This window comes from Mobula hypostoma, chromosome 9, assembly GCF_963921235.1.
Source record: "Mobula hypostoma chromosome 9, sMobHyp1.1, whole genome shotgun sequence".
Lineage (NCBI taxonomy): Eukaryota > Metazoa > Chordata > Chondrichthyes > Myliobatiformes > Myliobatidae > Mobula > Mobula hypostoma.
Genome location: NC_086105.1, coordinates 23,859,599 through 23,876,785, shown reverse-complemented (window position 1 = coordinate 23,876,785; position 17,187 = coordinate 23,859,599). Strand labels below are relative to the sequence as shown.

The 17,187-nt window shown below is 42.0% G+C and overlaps 1 protein-coding gene across 2 annotated transcripts in view; it reads right to left on the bottom strand.

Annotated features, from left to right (window-relative positions):
- tmem168b (transmembrane protein 168b) overlaps positions 1-15,433 on the bottom strand; it is a 36,411-nt gene extending 20,978 nt beyond the window's left edge. The window contains exons 1-2 of one of the 2 annotated variants that reach the window (XM_063057882.1): positions 13,304-15,433; positions 1,215-1,345 (exon numbers count right to left, since the gene is read on the bottom strand). In XM_063057882.1, the coding sequence (XP_062913952.1) occupies positions 1,215-1,333 (119 nt within the window). In that variant the 5' untranslated portion in view covers positions 1,334-1,345; positions 13,304-15,433. The remainder of the gene's footprint in view (positions 1-1,214; positions 1,346-13,303) is intronic. The other variant, XM_063057883.1, reaches the window with a different exon arrangement.
- Between the last annotated feature and the right edge of the window lie 1,754 nt (positions 15,434-17,187).

The following is a 17,187-nucleotide window of genomic DNA, read 5'->3' as shown; positions in this document are numbered from 1 at the left end:
TTTGGGTAAGAGATGTTGATTAGCACACTATTCTCAAAATAAAATAATGTAAAAAGAAAGGATCAGAAGACTATAAAACAGCGATGCTGGGATTATTATTGAAAGCAGTTTGATCACATGTCATGCAATGAAAATACATGTACCTACAATTTTTTTAAAGTGTGTGCTAACATTTAATTGCAGTACAATATTTGGTATTAACAAGTTCTATTTTGGCCATCATTATGTTTATTAATCTGAATAAAAGTTTTCTTCACTAGGTTAACACAGTATACGTTGCATGTCATCTTATAAACCAACGTAAAAAATTAAAATACATTGGTCGCAAGGTCGTTCAGACTTATTTGTTACAGTTAAGAATATGTCATTAAGAATAGCAGTCGCATTCAATTTATAATGAGTTTTATTCATATCAGAGCCTGGCTTCAGATGTTGCATCTCAAAAAATGTCTCCTCTAAAGACAATGAGCAACTTTTGTCATGTGGGTGCCATGACAACGTGGCGATTAACACAGATCAGGGTGTTTCGCAGTTCGGAGTTCAATCCGGCACTGTCCTGTAAGGAGTCCCCGTGAATTGCATGAGTTTTCCCCGGGTGCTCTGCTTTCCTCCCATAGTCTAAAGATGTTTCAGATAGGTTAATTGATCATTATACATTGTCCCATGATCAGTTTTAGCTTAAGTTTAATTGGGTTTGTCAGAGATCCCAGGGGCTGTGTGGCTCAAGGGCCAGAAGGGCCTACTCCATGCTGCGTCACTAGGTAAAATAACAAAACACATTAAGTGCTTCAATAAGCAGATTCTATGAACTCATGATCATAGGTAAACTGAACGGGAGATAAAACTTCTACATCCCCCTCAACACTTGAAGGTTGCAGGGATCTATAGACAAATCCTTGCACTGAAAGCTATTTTCCAGTCATCAAACTACCACAAACATGTGACTTGATTAATTTGTAATGATGACAGAGAGCCAAAGTCTGGAAAACAACTCCCAAATACATAAAGTGTTTTCTAAGTAACATCAAGAGGTACATCAAGTTGTAAAAATGAAAGTACTTTCAAACTTATTGACTTTTCAGGTCAGCTAAAAAATAACTGGCTATTAATTGGTCAAAGCTGTTATAGCAATTGTAACCTATAGCCCTTAAAGTGTCCAATGGCTGATACATATCTACTTTTGACAGGTTGTCCATGAATGCCATTTTCCCTACCTACTACAGCATGACCGCTCCTGACTTTGGTGGGTTGAAGCAGCAATTTCATTTACAGTATCAGCTCTGATACCACCTCCAACCTGGTTTGCAAGGCCCTGTGCAGCTGTACCATGCATACGTAGCAGGACCTGAAGAAGTCAGTCACAAACATTCAACAAATGTTCAAAAATATTTTGAAATTATTACTATGTTCTAAAAATTAAAATGCTTAACATTCAGTAAACAAATACCGACATGTAAATAAACTCAATTATTAAAATGTAAGTTATCTATAAAGAGACAGCATGCCCATACAGATTGAGGATGAGATCATAATGCTTGAGAGGATGCTCTTTAAGGGTTTATAGTCAGAATTTATTTGGTTAGAACTGAAAACCAAGGGGGATGCAATGACCCTAGTGGGGGAAATTTCATTGGCCACTAAATTGTAAATGAAGGATAGATGAGCAAATCCATATAGAAATAGCATAGCCATGCATGAACATGTAATATGATTTGAAAGGCTCCGTCTGAACTCCAGAAATCAGTTGATGATCTGCTTAGTGACAGAAAAAGGCAAGAGAAACTACAGATGTTGGAATCTGTAGCAATAGACAAACTGCTGGAGAAACTCAGCGTGTCGAGCATTATTTGTAGAGGCAAAAGTATAGTCAACCATTCCTTTGCCTCCACCAATACCTTTTGACCTGCTGAATTCCCGCAGTATTTTGTTGTTTGCTGGTGATAGACTAGGTTTGCTGATGCTACTTGGGAGAGTTTAAACTAGTTTCACATGGGGCTGGGAACCAGAGTCCCAGGTCAATAAGGGAAGGATTGGACTAGAAGGTAGATGTTATGGAAAGTATTGAAATGCAAAATGAAAATAACATGTATGATGGGTCAGATAGTTTGAAGTGTGTATATTTTAATGCTAGGAGTATTATGGGTGAGGGTGATGAACACAGCATGGATCAGCACGATACATGGAACTACAATGTTATAGCCATTGCTGAAACTTAGTTGAGAGAGGGACAGGAATGGGTGATTAATGTACCAGGTTTTCAATGTTTTAGAAAAGATAGAGGAGGTAAAAGAGATGGAGGAACGGGTAGCTGCACTATTGATCAGGGACACTATCAATGCTGCACTTGGGAGACATAATGGAGGTTCAGACACTGAGTCCATTTGGGTGGAACTCGGGAACAGGAAGGTGCAATCACACTGATGGGATTGTACTAATACCTCCTATTAGCCACCAAAACATTGAAAAACAGATATGTAGTTAGGTTAAGGAAATTTGCAAAAATAATAGGGTGTTGTCATGGGGGATTTCAACTTCCCTAATATAAACTGGGACCTTCTTAGTGTAAGGTGTTGAGATGGGGCAGAATCTGTGAAGTGTATTCAGGAAAGTTTCTTAAATTAATATGTGGATGGTCCAATGACAGGAGCGGCCATATTGGACCTGATATTGGGTAATGAGCCTGGCCAGGTGACTGACCTTTCAGTGGGTGAACAGTTAGGTAACAGTGACCACAACTCCTTAACTTACAGGATAGCTATAGATAAGGATAGGTATGGCTCTTGTGGTCGAGTTTTAAATTGGTGTAGGACAAATTACGAAGGGAAAAAAGAAGTGTTAATTGGGTACACCATATTTCTGTAAGTCCACATCAGACAGGTGGATAGTGTTTAAAGGTCAATTGCACAGAGTACAAGGAGGCTATGTTCCTATTAGAAGGAAGGACTGATGTGGAAGGATAAGAGAACCTTAGATGTCCACAGAAGTGACGAATTTAGTCAAGAAGAAAACAGAAAAGAATGTAAAGCTTTGGAAGTTAGGATCAAACAAAGCACATGCGGAGCATAAAGAAGCCAGAAAAGACCTAAAGAGGAAAATCAGAAGGGGCCATGAAAAGTCCTTGGCATGTAGGATTAAGGTGAATCCGAAGGCATCCTATACGTACATCAAGAGTAAGAGGATAACTAGCCAGAGGGTGCAACCACTCAAGGACCGAAACATAGAAAATAGGTGCAGGAGTAGGCCATTCGGCCCTTTGAGCCTGCACCGCCATTCAGTATGATCATGGCTGATCATCCAACTCAGAACCCTGTACCTGCTTTCTCTCCATACCCCCGATCCCTTTAGCCACAAGGGCCATATCTGCCATGAATTTGCCCATTCACCTAACCTATCCAAGTCACCCTGCATCCTCTTCACAGCTAACACTGCCACCCAGCTTCGTGTCATCTGCAAACTTGGAGATGCTGCATTTAATTCCCTCATCTAAATTATTAATATATATTGTAAACAGCTGTGGTCCCAGCACTGAGCCTTGCGGTACCCCACTAGTCACTGCCTGCCATTCTGAAAAGGTTCCATTTATTCCCACTCTTTGCTTCCTGTCTGCCAATCAATTCTCTATCCACATCAATACCATACCCCCAATATCGTGTGCACACTAATCTCCTGTGTGGGAACTTGTCAAAAGCCTTTTGAAAATCCAAATATACCACATCCGCTGGTTCTCCCCTATCCACTCTACTAGTTACATCCTCAAAAAATTCAATAAAAAAGATTCATCAGACATGATTTTCCTTTCACAAATCCATGCTGACTTTGTCCGATGATTTCACCACTTTCCAAATGTGCTGTTATCACATCTTTGATAACTGACTCTAGCATTTTCCCCACCAGCGATATCAGGCTACCAGTCTATAATTCCCCAGTTTCTCTCTCACTCCTTTTTTAAAAAACGGGATTTCATTAGCCACCCTCCAATCCTCAGGAACTAATCCAGAATCTAAAGAGTTTTGAAAAATTATCACTAACGCATCCACTATTCCTTGGGATACTTCCTTAAGCACAAGTGGATGCATTAGTGATAATTTTTCAAAACTCTTTAGGGGAGAACATTTGTTTGGATGCAGAGAATGTGAGTGAGGTACTTAATGAATACTTTAGTTCAGTATTTACCAAGGAAAAAGATATAGAGGACCAGTATATAAATCTTAGGGCATTTAGAGGTTAAGGAGGAGGAAGTGTTGGGCCTCCTAAGGAGTATTAAGGTGGACAAGTCCCCAGGGCTTGATGGAATTTACCCCAAGTTATTGAAGGAGGCAAAAGACAAGATTGCTGGGCCCTTGACCAGTATCGTTGTGTCCCCTCTAGCCACAGACGAGGTCCCGTAGGAATGGCGAGTGGCTAATGTTGTACCTCTATTTAAAGACAGGAACAAGGGAAACTCCTGGGAACTATAGGCGAATCTCATGTTGGTTGTAGGGAAATTGCTGGAGAAAATTTCTTAGGGATAGAATATATGAGCATTTGGAAACCCATGGCCTAATTAGGGAGAGCCAGCTTGGCTTTGTGTATGGCAGGTTATGCCTTACCAATTTGATTGAGTTTTTTGACAAGGTGATGAGAGATTGATAAGGCAGTGGATGTGGTCTCAATGGATTTTTGTAAGGCATCTGACAAAGTCCTTCAAAGGAGGCTAATCCAGAAGATTATGAAGCATAGTGTCCATGGCAAATTGGCTGTTTGGATTCAGAACTGGCTTGTGCACAGAAGCAGAGAATAGTGTTAGAAAAGACTTATTCGAGCTGGAGGTCTGTAATTAGTAAAGTTCCTCAGGGATCTGTGCTGGGACCTCTGCTATTTGTGATATATATAAATGACTTGGATGAAAATGTAGGTGGATTAGTCCTTGGGTTGAGATTCTAAATTTGAGAAAGGCCAATTTTGATGGCATCAGAAAGGATCTGACAGGAGTCGATTGCAATAGGTTGTTTTCTGGCAAAGGTGTAATTAGTGAATGGGAGGCCTTCAAAAGTGAAATTTTGATAGTACAGAGTTGGTATATTCCTGTCAGAATAAAAGGCAAGGATAAAAGGTTTATGGAACCTTGGTTTTCGACAGATATTGAGGGCCAGTGTAGAAAAAGGAGGTGCAAAGCCATTATAGGCAGGCAGGAACAAGTGAGGCACTTGAAGAATGTAAGAAATGCAAGAGAACACATAAGAAAGAAACCAGAGGGCTAAAAGAAGACATTAGGTTACTCTTGAAGACAAAATGAAGTAGAATCTAAGGGTATTTAATTGGTCTTCTGGAAGATCAGATTGGTAATCGATGCAAAGAGCCAAAAGAGATAGGGGAGATCTTAAATGCATATTTTGCAACTGTATTGATTCAGGAGACAAACCAAGAGTATAGATGTGAGGAAATGGAGCAGCGAGGTCATGGGCCCTATGAAGATTACAGAGGAGAAGGCGTTTGCTGTCTTGAGGCAAGTTAGGGTGAATAATTCCCCAGGTCCTGACAAGGTGTTCCCTGTGGGAGGATAGTGCAGAAATTGCAGGAGCCCTAGCAAAGATATTTAAAGCACCCTTAGCCTCAGGTGAAGGGCCAGGGGATTGGAGTTAATGATGTTCCATTATTTCAGAAAAACTCTAACAATAAGCCAGGAGATTATAGAACAGTGAGCCTGATATCAGTAGTGGGAAGGCTACTGGAAGGTATAAAGGGACTGGATATGTAAATATTTGGATAGACAGTGACTGATAATGGATAGTCAACATATTTTTGTGCGTGGTAAACCGTGTCTAACCAAACTTTTTTTGAGTACGTTACAAGCAAAGTTGAAAAGACCATAAGACCATAAAATATAGGAGCAGAAGTAGGCCATTCGGCCTATCAACTCTGCTCTGCCATTCAATCATGGACTGATCCAAATTCTTCCAGTCATCCCCACTCCCCTATCTTCTCCCCATACACTTTGATGCCCTGGCTAATCAAGAACCTATCTATCTCTGCCTTAATTACACCCAATGACTTAGCCTCCACAGCTGCTCATGGCAACAAATTCCACTGATTTACCGCCCTGTGACTAAAGTTATTTCTCCGCATCTCTGTTCTAAATAGACGTCCTTCAATCCTGAAATCATGCCCTCTTGTCCTAGAATCCCCTACCATGGGAAATAACTTTGCCATATCTGATCTGTTCAGGCCTTCTAACATTCGGAATGTTTCTATGAGATCCCCCCTCATTCTCCTGAACCCCAGGGAATACAGCCCAAGAGCTGCCAGATGTTCCTCATACGGTAACCCTTTCATTCCTGGAATCATTCTCGTGAATCCTCTCTGAACCCTCTCCAATGTCAGTACATTCCTTCTAAAACAAGGAGCCCAAGGTGGCTAATGTAACCCCACTTTTTAAAAAAGGAGGGAGAGAGAAACCGGGGAATTATAGACTGGTTAGCCTAACGTCAGTGGTGGGGAAACTGCTGGAGTCAGTTATCAAGGATGTGATAACAGCACATTTGGAAAGCGGTGAAATGATCGGACAAAGTCAGCATGGATTTGTGAAAGGAAAATCATGTCTGACGAATCTCATAGAATTTTTTGAGGATGTAACTAGTAGAGTGGATAGGGGAGAACCAGTGGATGTGGTATATTTGGATTTTCAAAAGGTTTTTGACAAGGTCCCACACAGGAGATTAGTGTGCAAACTTAAAGCACACGGTATTGGGGGTAAGGTATTGGTGTGGGTGGAGAATTGGTTAGCAGACAGGAAGCAAAGAGTGGGAATAAATGGGACCTTTTCAGAATGGCAGGCGGTGACTAGTGGGGTACCGCAAGGCTCAGTGCTGGGACCCCAGTTGTTTACAATATATATTAATGACTTGGATGAGGGAATTGAGTGCAGCATCTCCAAGTTTGCGGATGACACAAAGCTGGGTGGCAGTGTTAGCAGTGAGGAGGATGCTAAGAGGATGCAGGGTGACTTGGATAGGTTGGGTGAGTGGGCAAATTCATGGCAGATGCAATTTAATGTGGATAAATGTGAAGTTATCCACTTTGGTGGCAAAAATAGGAAAACAGATTATTATCTGAATGGTGGCCGATTAGGAAAAGGGGAGGTGCAACGAGACCTGGGTGTCATTATACACCAGTCATTGAAAGTGGGCATGCAGGTACAGCAGGCAGTGAAAAAGGCGAATGGTATGCTGGCATTTATAGCGAGAGGATACGAGTACAGGAGCAGGGAGGTACTGCTGCAGTTGTACAAGGCCTTGATGAGACCACACCTGGAGTATTGTGTGCAGTTTTGGTCCGCTAATCTGAGGAAAGACATCCTTGCCATAGAGGGAGTACAAAGAAGGTTCACCAGATTGATTCCTGGGATGGCAGGACTTTCATATGAAGAAAGACTGGATGAACTGGGCTTGTACTCGTTGGAATTTAGAAGATTGAGGGGGGATCTGATTGAAACGTATAAAATCCTAAAGGGATTGGACAGGCTAGATGCAGGAAGATTGTTCCCGATGTTGGGGAAGTCCAGAATGAGGGGCCACAGTTTGACGATAGAGGGGAAGCCTTTTAGGACCGAGATTAGGAAAAACTTCTTCACACAGAGAGTGGTGAATCTGTGGAATTCTCTGCCACAGGAAACAGTTGAGGCCAGTTCATTGGCTATATTTAAGAGGGAGTTAGATATGGCCCTTGTGGCTACGGGGGTCAGGGGGTATGGAGGGAAGGCTGGGGTGGGGTTCTGAGTTGAATGATCAGCCATGATCATAATAAATGGCGGTGCAGGCTCGAAGGGCCGAATGGCCTACTCCTGCACCTATTTTCTATGTTTCTATGTTTCTAAAACTGCACACAATACTCCAAGTGTGGTCTCATGAGTGCCTTATAGAGCCTCAACATCACATCCCTGCTCTTATATTCTATACCTCTAGAAATGAATGCCAACATTGCATTCACCTTCTTCACCACAGACTCAATCTGGAGGTTAACCTTGAGGGTATCCTACACAAGGACTACCAAGTTCCTTTGCATCTCTGCATTTTGAATTTCCTCCCCACCTAAATAATAGTCTGCCCGTTTATTTCTTCCACCAAAGTGCATGACCATACACTTTACAATTTTGATGAAGGCAAGGCAGTGGTAGTTGTCTTCATGGACTTTAGCAGGGCCTTTGACAAGATTCCACATGGGAGATTGGTCAAGAAGATTCAGTCACTTGGCATTCAAGGTGAGGTAGTAAATAGGATTACACATTGGATCACTGGAATGGTAGTCTCTCTGACTTGAGGCCTATGACACGTGGTGTGCTACAGGGATCGGTGGTGGGTCTGTTGTTCTTTGTAATCTGTATCAATGATCTGGATGGTAATGTGGCAAACTGGATCAGCACATATATAGATGACACCAAGATTGGGGGTGTAGTGGATAGCAAGAAAGACTAACAAAGCTTGCAGCAGGATTTGGACTATCTAGAAAAATGGCAGAAGGAATTTAATGCAGACAAGTATGAGGTGTTGTACTTTGGGAGGACAAACCTGGATAAGGCTTACATGGTAAGCAGTAGGGCACTGAGGAGTGTGGTAGAACAGAAGGTTCTGGGAATACAGATCCATAATTCCTTAAAAGTGGCATTACAGGTAGATAGGGTCATAAAGAAAGCTTTTGGCACATTAGCCTTCATAAGGCAGTGTACTGAGTACAGAAGTTGGGAAGTTATGTTGAAATTGTATAAGATGTTGGTAAGGCCTATTTTGAAGTATTGCATATAGTTTATTCACCTATCTACAGGAAAGATGTAAATAAGATTAAAAGAGTGCAAAGAAAATTTCCAAGGATGTTGCTGGGAGTTGAGGATCTGAGTTATAGGGAAAGGTTGCATAGGTTCGGACTTTATTCCCTGGAGTGTAGAAGATTGACGGGAGATTTGGTAAAGGATACAAAATTGTGAGGGGTATAGATAGGTTAAACGCAACCAAGCTTTTTCCACTGAGGTTGGGTGGGACTACAACTAGAGGTTATTAATTAAACATGAAAGGTGAAATGTTTAAGACGAACTTGAAGGGGATTTTCTTTATTTAGAAGATGGGGAGAGTGTGGAACGAGCTGTAAGCACAAGTAGTGAATGTGTCAATTTCAAATATATGAGAAATTTGGATAGGTACATAGATGAGAGAGAGATATAGAGGGCTATGGTCCAAGTGCAGGTCGATGGGACTAGGCAGATTAAAGATTCGGCGCAGACTAGATGGGACATAGGGTTTGTTTCTGTGCTGTAATATTTCCAAAGCAAAGCGATACCAAGAGCATTCAGGAAAATTTAATGTTCATTCTGGTCACATCAGACTGCACTACCCTTCTCTCGAAGGGTGCCCCAATGGGACACCCCATTGTCTAGTTCTATACTAAGTTTTAACTTATCCCCTGAAACGGTAGAGCCCATTCAAAAAATTCTACTGTGTTATACAGCAATGTGATAACACTGCATGGTTTTAACGGAACTGTTCTTTGCACCAGTAACTGAAATTGGAGAATTTCCTTGAACTCTTTTATAATGTAGTCACAAGCTTCCATAAAAATTTTGCCTTCATAAAAATTTATAACCCAGGAGCCACTTGTGTTTGACCAGGAGTCAATTGTGTTCTATAACAACAATTGAAAATCTCCATAGCATTATTTGCATTGTCTTATCTGTGATATTTAAATTCTATTTCACTGTTTACATTTCTTAAGAAGTGCATTCTGCACAGACACACCTACATCTGATATGTGCAGGCGCTCCATATCCTTCCCATTGAGAAATCAGCATATCAGTAAATACATTATCATTGCCCACGAAGAATATATACTATAGTCAGGTACAAAACAGTTATACAAGATGTCACAACTATAACAGAACTTCCTTGTACAGCAAAACATCTGACAGAAGTGTAAAGAGGCAAAAATTATCACAGTTCACTTAATCAAAAACTTAAGCAGTAAAGATATTTGGAAAGGAAATAAGGGAGATTACAACCTAGATAGCTGAAGCTATCAATAAACTGGGGGATACGTTGCAGCCCAAAATTGTAAAGAAGAATTCTGGAATATACTGTAGATCTATGACAGAGTTAGAAAGAGGAAGGACCACAATTTTGAGCAAGGATATAAGAATTTTAACACTGAAACCCTTGATGGACCAATGAACTATAGCAAGTACAACAGTGTTGTGCAAATGAAAGTCAGAATGCATAAGTACATGAGCAAAGTTCTCAATGCACATAATTTTATAGAGGGTGGAAGATGAAATACAGCATGGGATTATTACTGACAAGTCTGGATAGGATAATGCATGGATGAATGCTTCAGCAGTAGTTAGAGACAGAAAGACTTGTAAGTTATAGTTTCACAGGCATATCCTTTAAAACCTTATGACACAGAAGTGGGCATTTGGCCTGTTATGTCAATGCTGGATGTAATACTGGTTATAATAAAGGAAGGCAGTGGAGTGGGTGCATGAAGGTGGTGTGCAGTCTCACTGTAAGTGATTGTCTTGGATGTTTCTCTTGCGACCACAAGACCTTGTTGGACACTAATAATGTAAAATGCTGCATGTCCATTTCCCTTGTTTATTAGTGGAACAGATGGCGGGGAGCTGTGTGGCCTCAGTCATAGCCAGGATGAGGCCTTGCCTGATGCAGAAGTCCAAGATAGGAGACATCGGATGTGGTGTAGTACAGTGTCCATGCTGGGTTGGGGGCAGACTCCTTCTGTAGGTGTTGCCCTCCAGTGCTTGATCAGTGGAATGACCAGCCGGATTGTGTATGCATGTGTATGTTCATCTGCGGACTGCTGAGAACTGCTTGTTCTTGCCGATAATATCCACGCACCATCAATTCACAGGACATGTTATTCAGGGACTTGGGCTACATTATTATTTTTTAATGTGACTGTATGTTTTACTGCTATAGTATATGTGCTATCTGTGCCTTGTGCTGTGTATGACTGTTGGTGCTGTGTTTTGCACCTTGGCACCAGAGGAACACTGTTTCATTTTGCTGTATTGATGGGTATTCATGTATGGTTGAATGATAATTAAACTTGAACTTGAAAAACTAGCAACCTCGTCTCACCTTCCAATTTTTACTTTGTAGCCCTCTATGTACTTTTCAGAAGCGGTATAGGGTTTTGCCTCAATCATCCTTTCAGCCCTCATGTTCCAATCTCCTACCAGTCTCTGGATAAAAGGAAATCCTTCTACTACTTGCTTTAAATTAAATATAACTCTGTCAAGACTAATAAGGATAATAAAACTGCTAACCATCTGAGAATCACGCCAAATATTGATGAAATTAATGGCCAAAGACCAAAATTTGTAACGTGGGTTGAAGACAAAGGGCCCTGTGCAGTAAACTAATGGCACCAGTCACTTGGTCCAATATTTTAAATGAAAATTTGTGTTCTGTGAAGAGTTAAAGAGACACAAGAATGAAGAATCATTTACATATAACACAGAGCCTAAATCAATATGAAGTATTAATTCAATGTCAAACGAGGAGAAAAATAACTGATAAAGAAGTTAAAAATGCCTTAAAAAATTATTCACACTGTAATGGCAGCCCTAATCACGTAGTGCAAAAACTGATGGTTGGATAAAAGTTTCATCATTTCACTCTTTAACTGTGCAAGTATTGTCACAAATACTTGTTGTCCAATTCAGACAATAATTAAATGCTAACAAAAGATTGTTAAATGAACCAATTCAATATGGACAAATAGAAATTCAATTTTTTTGAACAAAATGCTGAGGAGAGATTCAATGGATGGGGTAAACAGAAGGAAGTTGGAGTACTGTTCCCAGTTTTGGACACCATGTTATAGGAAAGACTGCAGAACAGATTTACCTGCATGCTTCCTGGACTTGGGGGACTGGGTTACAAGGAGAAATTGCCTAGACTGAGACACTTCTATTTATTTAGTTAGAGATAGAGCATGGGAGAGTCCCTTCTGGCCCAACAAACTGTGCAACTCAGCAACCCACCTATTCAACACTAGCCTAATCACAGGACAATTTGCAATGACCAAGTAACCTACTAACTGGTACCCCTTTGAACCGTGGAAGGAAACCTATATGGTCATGGAAACTCCTTACAAACGGCACCAGAATTGAACTGCACTGCCCTGAGCTACAATAGCATTGCACTAACTGCTACACTACCATGGCGCCCCATTTTCTGGGACGTAGGAGACTGAGGGATGAGTTGACAAGATCACAAGGGGATGAAAGCAAAGTCTTTTTCCAAGGAATGGGGTACTAAAAACAAGGCATAGATCAGAGGTGACAGATTTAAAAGGGAGAGCAGGGGCAGCTTCTTCATACAAAGAATGGTGCACACTTGAAATAAGCTGCCAGTAATAGCGGTTAAGGCAGGCATATTAGCGATGTTTAAAAGCCATCTTGATAAGTACATTGATAGATGTTTACAGGGCTATGGGCCAAAATCGGGCAGAGAGAACTAGTTCTGAGGTCAACACAGATGGCATAAATAAGTTGAGCTGAAGGGCCTGTTTCCATACTGTGAGGCTCTGATTTGTTTATTTTATTGGATGGTTCAAAGATTCAGGGACAATGATTATGAGTATTGTTCAAAAGATAGTGAAAAAATGTTTTATAAAAAATCATATTTCTTAAAAATTGCATAAGGTGATTATGGTATGGAACACAGTACCTGAAAAGAATGTGGAAATATTCATTCAGAACTTTCAAAGGGATTATTGATAAACTAGAGGATAAATAATTCTCAGACATGGGAAAAAGTCGGGCGATGGGATTGTTCCACTGGACGCCACAGGCTGAAATAGTTTCTACGCTCTAACATTTGCGTAATTTTTAGCATTACATTCTACAGATTTTATTTCTATTTGCATGCTTGGAACCCAATTGTCTTGAACTTTTCTTATTCTGATGAAATCTCCTCAATTTTAAACATTTTTTGTTCTCTTTCCATCTAATCTGCTTTTACCTGGCTTGTTGAATATTTCCAGTATTTTCGATTTTGAAATTGAAGAGGGAAATATTAGCCAATTGAGAGTTAGGGACGGGCTGGTACACAGCCAGGTGTAGCTTAATGACACAACTTTTTAAATGAGCGGTGGGTTTAATTATAATGGGACGAGGGATGACCTGTGAAGTCCCCTCCCCAAAGTTGAGGTCAAAGACGCCTGAAGTTTCGCACTCGGGACCAGTGGAGACAAAGCTGCCCGCCTTTCTGCGACAGGTCCCTAACCCAGGCCCGGCCCACTAAACCCGGTTACCTACCGCCGCCTCGCTCTTCAACCGCTTCTCAGCTGGTCGAACAGCGTTCGCGAGTGTTCCGGGGGTTCGAGGATAGTACGGGCGGACAGCTCGGCTAAGAGGAGTGGAAAAGCGCTTCACTCGGAGCCCGCGGCCACCATCTTCACGACTTCCAGCGGAGGACGGCTGCCGCCAGAGGACAAAACGCACCCGAGAACGAGAGAAACGCGAACACGGAGGAAGTAACCAGCCCCTCTCAACTCCAGATACTCATAGGGAGCGGTGCGATTTGAAATCATATCCACAAACCATTCATGGCAACAAGGAACACACACAAAAAATGCTGGTGACCGCAGCTCGTGTTTGCGTGGTAACAAGGGTATGCTTACATTTCTGGTGCACACGATGTGGTCTAGCCAGTTGGGCCACTGTTTTCTGAGTCTATTGCGGAAGCGGTTTCTGTCACTGTTCAATAAGTTAAATTAGTTTTGCTTTAATGAATAGCAACGTCGACTGGAATCTAATTTGACAACTCTATAATGTGCCAATGAACCTTTGGGGAAGTTTTAGTACAATATTAACTGGAAAAAATCCCTATCAAGGAATGACGTGTTGGCATTGGAGAGGGTCCAGAAGAGGTTTATGAAAATAGTCTGGTGAATGTAAGGGTTAATGTATGAAGACCGTATGATGTCTCTGTGGTAAACCATGTATATATGTTGTAACTCGGTTACCTGTCTGGACACACCCCTCTGCTGACTGCCCCTGTGGCTCCCCCAACAGAATCCTGTATAAAGGTGTTTGCCTTGCCCCTCCCCCTCAGTCCGGGGGCAGACACTCACTGTGGAGGTCGTATTGTACAGCGAATAATAGCCTTTCAGTATTTTACCAAACCTCAGTCTTTTGGAGTAATTGAAGGTGCTTCAGTCTCTGGGCCTGTACTCGCTGGAGTTTAGAAGAATGAAGTGGTGGGGGAAGAATCGCATTGAACCCTACTGAAACAACAGGAATTCTGCAGATGCTGGAAATTCAAGCAACACACATCAAAGTTGCTGGTGAACGCAGCAGGCCAGGCAGCATCTCTAGGAAGAGGTACAGTCGACGTTTCAGGCCGAGACCCTTCGTCAGGACTAACTGAAGGAAGAGTTAGTAAGAGATTTGAAAGTGGGACAGGGACTGAACCCTACTGAATATTTAAAGGCTCAGAAAGACTGGTCGTGGACAGGATTATATCGTCTTAAATATCTATACAGATCTAGCGACAGGTTGTTAAGGTATTTCTGTTTGTGTTCCAAAGTTTCAGATGACTATTAAGATTATCAAAGTACTGTATCAGTGTTCACGTCAGAGATGGTTGTTAAGATTGCAGCATAGAAATGGGCCGAAGAATTATGTACTTCTGTGCTCTGATTCACTTTGTTTTGACATTAAACAGGCAGTTCAAATCGTAGGTCAGTCATTCTTATTGAGATTGGACAACATCTGTTGAGGCTGTGAGGTTTAGGCTTGTACATAGAGTTCTTAAAGGGTCCCTGCCCATGTTTGGTTTGAAGGAAATGAGGTGGCAGACATTCTAGCCAAGCAATCACTTAAAATTAAAGATGTAAACACGAGGAAATCTGCAAACGCTGGAATTTCAAGCAACACACATAAAAGTTGCTGGTGAACGCAGCAGGCCAGGCAGCATCTATAGGAAGAGGTACAGTCAACGTTTCGGGCCGAGACCCTTCGTCAGGACTAACTGAAAGAAGAGATGGTAAGAGATTTGAGAGGGGGAGGGGGAGATCTGAAATGATAGGAGAAGACAGGAGGAGGAGGGATTAAGGATGTAAATATAGTGCCTTTGCATTAAGGAGAGGTGAAAGCCGTAATTAAAAAGTCTATTTGATCACTGTGGCAACAAAGTTGGGATACGGAAAAGAAAGGACGGCATTTAGGCATTTATATAAAATTCAAAGAATGGTGAGAACTCAACTGGGAGATAGGTATAAAAGGAGGGAAGAAGTTATATTTACACATTTATGTATTGGGCATATGAAGTTGAATAATTTCTTGTTCAGAATTAATATGCATGTAGTAGACATTTGTGGGGAATAGACTTGTCAAGAAATGGTACAGCTTTAATTATTTGCAGATTATTTGAGGTGCAAAGGAAACATCTATGCTAAATTGAGGACTTTGGGACAGCTACAGTTAACATGGAAAATTGTTAGGATGTCACTGTTGTTATGTATATTGTGTATTTGACTTCCTGAAAAGCATTAGACTTTTTGATACTGATTTTTTTTTGGTGGTGTGTTGCTGATGGAATTTGGTGGGTATACTTCCTGTCCCTTCGCTCCCACTCCAACTCAGTAGGTGGCAGTAATGCAACTTGTGTTGGTCTGTCAACTGCCATTAAATTTTACAAGAAGTGAACACTTGAGTTTCCAATAGTGGGGGAATCTAGGACCTGAAGGCACAGCCTCAGAATAGAAGGATGTCCCTTTAGAACAGGTGAGGAGAAATTTTTTTAGCCAGAGGGTGGTGTATCTGTACTATTCATTACCACGGATGGCTGTGGGCCAAATCATTGGGGATATTTAAGGTGGCGGTTGATAGGTTATTGAGAGAAAGCAGGGAAGCCATGATCAAAAGATCGGGGCTTGATGTTTGAGGAATTATAACTGTTCCTGAAACTGGTGGTGTAGGTCTTGAGGCTCTTGTACCTCCTTCCTGATGGCTGCAGTGAGACGAGAGCATAGCCTAGCTGGTGGGGGTCCTTGATGATGGATGCTGCTTTCATGTAACAGTGCTCCTTGTAGTTGTGCTCAATGGTGAGGAAAGCTTTACCCTTAATGGACTGGGCTAAATCCACTACTCTTGTAGGATTTTCCATTTGTAGGATTTTCCATTCAAGGGCATTGGTGTTTCCATACCAGGCCATGATACAGCCAGTCAGTATACCTGCACCACACATGTATAGAAGTTCCTCTTTTAGATTCCATGCCGGGCCTTCACAAATTCCTAAGGAAGTAAAGGCGCTGCTGAGGTTTCTCTGTAATTGCACTTGTGTGCTGGGCCCAGGACGAAAACTCAGGAATATAACACCGAGTAATTTAAAGATACTGACCCTCTCAACCGCTGCTCCCCTGATGAGGACTGGCTTATGGACCTCTGGTTTACTCCTCCTGAAGTCAATGATCAGCTCCTTGGTCTTCCTGACATTGAGAGTTTGTTGTGGCACCATTCAACCAGATTTTTAATCTCCCCCCCCCCCCCAGCTGCTGATTTGTCACCACCTTTGATTTGGCCAGAGATATTGGTGTTATCAACAAACTTAAGTATGGCTTTGGAGCTGTGCTTAGCCTCACAATCACGAGTATAAAGTGACTAGAACAGGGACCCGAGCACAGAGCCTTGTGGTGCACCTCTGCTGATTGAGATTGTGGAGGAGACGTTGTTAGACCATAAGACCATACGATATAGGAGCAGAATTAGGCCATTTGGCCCATCAAATCTGCTCTGCCATTTCATTGTGGCTGATCCAATTTTCCTCCCAGCCTCAGTCTCATGCCTTCTCCCCGTATCCCTCATGCCCGGACCAGTCAAGAATCTATTAACCTCTGCCTTACATCTGGCACTTCTGGTTTGGTCGCCAGGCGCTCGACCATGGTTTTCAGTCGCGCGCCGGACGCTCGGAGAGAGTTGGCAGGGGGCAGGCACCCGGCACTCGGCTGGGGGCTGTGGTTGAGTGGTCGGCGACTTGGGCTAGCTCCCCCACTGGACTTAGTCTGGTGAGGAGGGTGTGAGGACACCCAGCAGGACTAAAACAAAAACAAGACCTGACAAAGGGCGGATGAACAAAGGGAGAACAAACTGGACGACAGGCTGTACTCGGTGCTGCCGCAAGATCGAAGAAGATGGAG